We start from the raw sequence: 5,353 nt of genomic DNA, 5'->3' as shown, positions 1-5,353 counted from the left end.
ATTCTTTGGATGTTGATTCCTTGTATGTGGACTCACTTGGCCAATATCCGAGCCAAGTGAGTTGTCGTTGTCCTATTCAGGGATTCAAGAAACTGCAGTGTTTCCTTAAGCAGATGATGTAATCAATACTATTTTGACTCAATCGGTTATTCTTGAGGGATTCTATTGAATGAAATCCAACAACCTTCTTTGAACCTCATCACGTCAAATCGAGCAAACATAAAACAGGCACCAAATTGTTGGAGAATGAACACTAGTAGAGGCAGATACAAGGCAGTATTTGGGTGTACACACACTTGTTAATCAACACTGATAGAATCGAGTCCGGAGTGGCCCTTTCACACATGCAACATTCCCGCCGCGTCACGTGTTCTCACACACCCTGGAGATACTCCGTATACTATAGGCGAGGGGTGGCGCCTGGGTAGAGCCTGTAGAAGGTAGGAAGTCACGCTATATGTATGTAGCGTCACAGTTTTATTTGCACATCGGAGATCCCGGGTGAGGATTAAAACTCAGTAATGCTGACTCTTTTTGCGGTGATATCAACACTGCATTTATTAGATGCATCCGCAATATCAACAAAAGAGCAGGAACTATGAGGACGTATGAGGCAGCCGGTTTAGCGCCAGTCACATGATAGAAACTCCATGAACACGCCCAGCAACACGCCCACTCGATCCTTGTGAATTATCCGGCTCTTCGATTCTACAGACTAAACTCCTAATAAACTCCGTAGGGGCTGATACAGACATTTGCGTTCGAACATGCAGCCCCTCCAGGTATCATCCGGAGAACGTCTGGCTTACAATGCATGCGTAAAAGGGCTAGACATTTTCTCATGGGGTTAAACTCAGGTCAGAGGAAGGTGCATGCAGAATACTTCCACAGCCAGCCAGCCAGAGAGTCTTAGGGCCCTATTTTAACGGTCTGAAACGCAAGTGAGAAGCGCCAAACGCAAGTAGCTTTGTGGGCGGTTCTATGGCGATGTTGCTATTTTACCGGTGGATAACTGAATCTTGCGCCCAATGCAAATCTAAAAAGGGTTGGTCTGAAGTAGCCTAATTACCCGTAGGTGTGGTTTGGGCGTAACGTGCAATAAACCAATGACATTGCCATCTCCCATTCCCTTTAAGAGCAATGAGAGCATTTTAATCTGACAAGTTGATATTTTGACAGCGCGTTTGCAGTCTCCAATGAGATAGATGCATGACCACATGCATTTTAAACTTCAAATGGCTCAGTTTATGGCCAAATAATATGGCCTAATTCACACATGGAATAGCGTTTTCTACCACACCTCAGAAATACGGAGTCCTCAAATAAATTTCGGCAAAAGAATACTTAACACACATAGGCCTATGATATGCGGTAACTTTGGTTCTATTTAATAGGCTACGCAATACAATCGTCTTTTGTTACCAGTATTGTATGCATTATCGTTATCGACGATGTGTCCCCCGTTAATATACATTGCCATGGACTGTATTATGCGTCACGTGTTTAGTTTGTGTGTGTTTAAACAGATGGATGCATACAAGCGCAACCACATTCATTAATTATTTTACACATACACACACATTCATTCTTTTTAACACTCACTCGCGGTAAAACAATGTTTTCTCACAATCAAATACTCATCAATCCTAACAGTTATGGGCTTGTACACAATGTCTGTTAAGAAAATATATGTTTGCTGTACGGTGTATGCAGATGCATTGATTTAAAAGTACAACTTATTACCGCTGTATCAGCGGTTCTTTCCCAAATAATTGACCAAGAATGTGTGGCTAGGTAGATGACGAGAGAAGCAAAGTGTGTGCGCGAGGTGCACAAGCAACATTATGCATGCGCCCTTAAAATAGCATCTGAACAACGCGCCACTGCCTTTAAACCCGGTTTTGTTGCAGAATAGTTCTCTGAAACTGCAAAATAGCACCAGGGAACGTTTGCGCCAGAACACGCCTCCTCTTTCACCGACCTGCCCCTTGGGGCGCAAGATCATTCCCTAATTTACCGACGCGTGGCGGTGGAGGGAAAAGAACGCTCTGCGCCAGTTTCAAACTAGCAACGATACATGTCCCAGTGTAGAAAGTAAATTGCACTGGATGCAAGATAGGGCCCATAGTCTGGAAAAGTTGGCAATGAGCACAGCACAGTTCTCCCTCCCCCCACCTACCCCTCTAACACACACACACACACACACACACACACACACACACACACACACACACACACACACACACACACACACACACACACACACACACACACACACACACACACACACACACACAAAAACACCCTCCTCTGCGATTTCACAATGACGGATCTGTGCAGGGCAGAGTGTTCAACATGCATCATAGCATGGACCGTAGCAACAGGGGGTAGCGGTACCATCCCCGTATCAGATCTGTCATCGACTCATGACACTCCAACAAGCCTCAGAGACAAGGTCTTCAAGGTCTGTGGCAGCAGGAGATATGCAAACGACTGAATGATGATCATTCAAGAAGACCATTGCACAAGTAAATGCCCCACTTTGGGTTCAATCAGCAGTCCCAACCTCTTAACAAAACCCAGCTTTCACAACACGTCCTGAACTGTTGCATCGTCGTGCCAAATTGTAATTGCCCCTGGGTATGAAGTGATTACCTGCATGGATTTCAAAGTCACCGCTTTGCCATTTTTGGTAGCGCTAAACTTCTAAATGTATTGCTGGTATGGTGAAAATGCCAGGAAGCAGCACCCCCCCCCCACCCCCCACCCCCATCCCCACCCCGAACCAACTAGCAGTGCCAATACCCCAGTGCATGTAATGACTTGCACAATGCAAAAGTAAATTCAACCTAATACACCCTAAGCTGTTTAGGCTCTGGCATGGTCGTCATCTATCGACTCTTTTAACCCCCTTAACACCGGTCTCTCTTGCCTAAATAAACATCAAGGGTCGGCCCGCCAACAGCCATAAACCAACACAATCACCCTCAGAGCCTGTCTGAGACCCACAGATCCAGACGGAAGCAGGGGAAGAGAAAGAAGAGTGGCTAGGATCAATATGATGTTTAGGATGGGACCTGCATTCAGGCTGCCCCTGATAAAGGCTGTTTGGGGGAGGTCTACATCCGCGCCGTCTTAGGGTGAGAGCATACGCTCCTTAGCATGGGTGGTCCGAGTGGGAATCAAACCCCAAACCCTGCCCTGCCCTATCCGTGGAGTACTCCGGATTATTATCCTGATTTTTATCGAGATCAAACAAAGACAAATGACGAAGTTGTTATTTCATCATATATATATATATATATTGTTTAAATATGAAACTAGTTGTTTTTTTATAGAATGTGTCTGCAAAGTCGGTATATTTAGTCGGTTAATGTGTGCTAGTCTATGCAATAAGGAGATTATGATGTTACTTTGATTTAATTAATTCATTTTGAGTGTCATAAGAAGCCCAATAGACTAATTAGCATAGAATGGAGATACAATGTGACTGCTAATCTCTTTGAATCATAATCAATTCCCAGCCTATCAGATTCAGCATGAGAATTGAATCACACAATTAATCATAATTAAAGATGACTAAATAGGAGACCAAGTTGAAATAAATTTCCTCACACTGCCCGTGATTGATGACTTCAAATAATCAAATCATAATACCCAATTCTGATCGCCCCAAAATAAAAAGTTTAATGCTATTTAAAACATTGACTTCATCGTAGGCCTACCTGTAACACGTGGTGATCTCCCCGCTGGACTTCAGGCACGGGTACCTGGTGGTGGCGACGTTGCCTTCCGAGCAGTCCCCTCTGTGGAGAACGATGCAGACGCAAGGTGAATACCCCACCGGATTCCCCAGTCTACTCGCAGCTCATAATCCCCAACGTGGTCCTATACTGTACCTGACTGCATCGTCGCTGTCCTCCTCTCGGAAGGACCACAGATATCCTCTTGAGAAAAACATGCAGGTCACAACCATCACACAGAGCCGTCCGTTGCGTTTCAGCAGCATCTCAGAGGTCCATGCGGGCTGTGGTGAACACCTGTGTCCTGCGCTGGTCCGCACACAGCCTGCTGTTAGGAGACCTTCAGTAATTGGCTGCTAAGCTCCAGTGAAAGTGACTTAAAAAAAAAACACGTTTCTTTCTTTTTTTTGTTACCCCCCATGGATCCTCCCCCTCGTAGATTCTCTCAGCAGAAACATTCTCTGAGAAATCGAAAGTACTTTTTTTCTTTCGTTGAGCGCTTATGGTGAAGATGGACTCCTGCCAATCATCCAACGTCAAATCTATTTTTGATTCACTATGCTTAAACTAAGATACTATTTCCATTTTTTATTTTATAGCAATTTATATTTGGTTGTAGGGCAGATTTGCTGACCTAAGTATTATTTTCGAGCGAATGGGTTGATTTCGGTTAAGGATTTCGGGGATGAAAGAGTCCCGACCAATGAGATTGCGTCAGGATGACGTCGACGCCCTGCAGGCGAGGTGGACGCGTAGGGGAACTCACGTCCTTCACCGAGGCGTCTCCTCCCGGGCTGGGTTGGTATATCTGCTACCACCGTGTGGATATATGTAGACATTGTGTAGCTATAATATATCAGGCTTACATCTCTTTCTAATCTAGGCCTGAATAATAACACATAAATAAAAACGCACCATATTCTTAAGCAATACCGTAGCCTATAAACTATTTTATATTCGACACTTCTATTCGACACGCATACATTCAGCACACCATTTCGACAGTGCACAGCCTTGGGTCTGTTCACCTCTAGAAAGGAAGTTGGATGTCTTCCTTTACCGAGCAACAATAGGCTCAGGGGCTATGGACCGATCAACCTTTGACCTAAGTTTGATCAGACACCTCTCGTCATTCTGCACCATCTTTCAGTAAGTCGGTTAGTTCCTCAGTGCAGGAAAGTGTGGCGTTACAGGCATATGGATGTCACAGAGGCCCTGCTGGTAGCAGCCTAGCTTGTAAGAGATATCCCGGTGGAACAAGAGGACGCTGGTGTCCTATTCAAACCACTGACGGGACTGTCCGAGCTGGGACCCGATGGTGATGTACCGTTTAATTAAGGTGGAAATGGCAGCGTTTATAGTCTACTCGGCCTGCCCGCTCATCAGTCAAGGTGATTAGGCTGGTGCCCCCCCAGAGGATGGTAATATCTCAGAGCTCGTGCCCCCTCAATCAGGAGCCTCTTTGGATCCGTGGTGAAGGTAGCGTTCCTCTGCTCTGCCGAACTGACGACAAAACATGGAACATGACAATAAATATAATTCCATGTTTGAGGTTGTTCTTATTACGACCACTAGAGGGCACTTGCAACCAAGGAAACAATCCGCATCCG

At 45.2% G+C, this 5,353-nt stretch overlaps 1 protein-coding gene across 1 annotated transcript in view; it reads right to left on the bottom strand.

Moving 5' to 3' along the window:
• Positions 1 to 4,375, bottom strand: part of ccbe1 (collagen and calcium binding EGF domains 1) — a 32,039-nt gene extending 27,664 nt beyond the window's left edge. Inside the window, exons 1-2 of the mRNA XM_030342326.1 lie at positions 3,900 to 4,375; positions 3,726 to 3,806 (exon numbers count right to left, since the gene is read on the bottom strand). Coding sequence (XP_030198186.1) covers positions 3,726 to 3,806; positions 3,900 to 4,009 — 191 coding nt within the window. The 5' untranslated portion in view covers positions 4,010 to 4,375. The remainder of the gene's footprint in view (positions 1 to 3,725; positions 3,807 to 3,899) is intronic.
• Between the last annotated feature and the right edge of the window lie 978 nt (positions 4,376 to 5,353).

This window comes from Gadus morhua, chromosome 19 (assembly GCF_902167405.1).
Source record: "Gadus morhua chromosome 19, gadMor3.0, whole genome shotgun sequence".
NCBI classification, from domain to species: domain Eukaryota; kingdom Metazoa; phylum Chordata; class Actinopteri; order Gadiformes; family Gadidae; genus Gadus; species Gadus morhua.
This window is presented reverse-complemented; position numbering and strand designations above follow the sequence as displayed.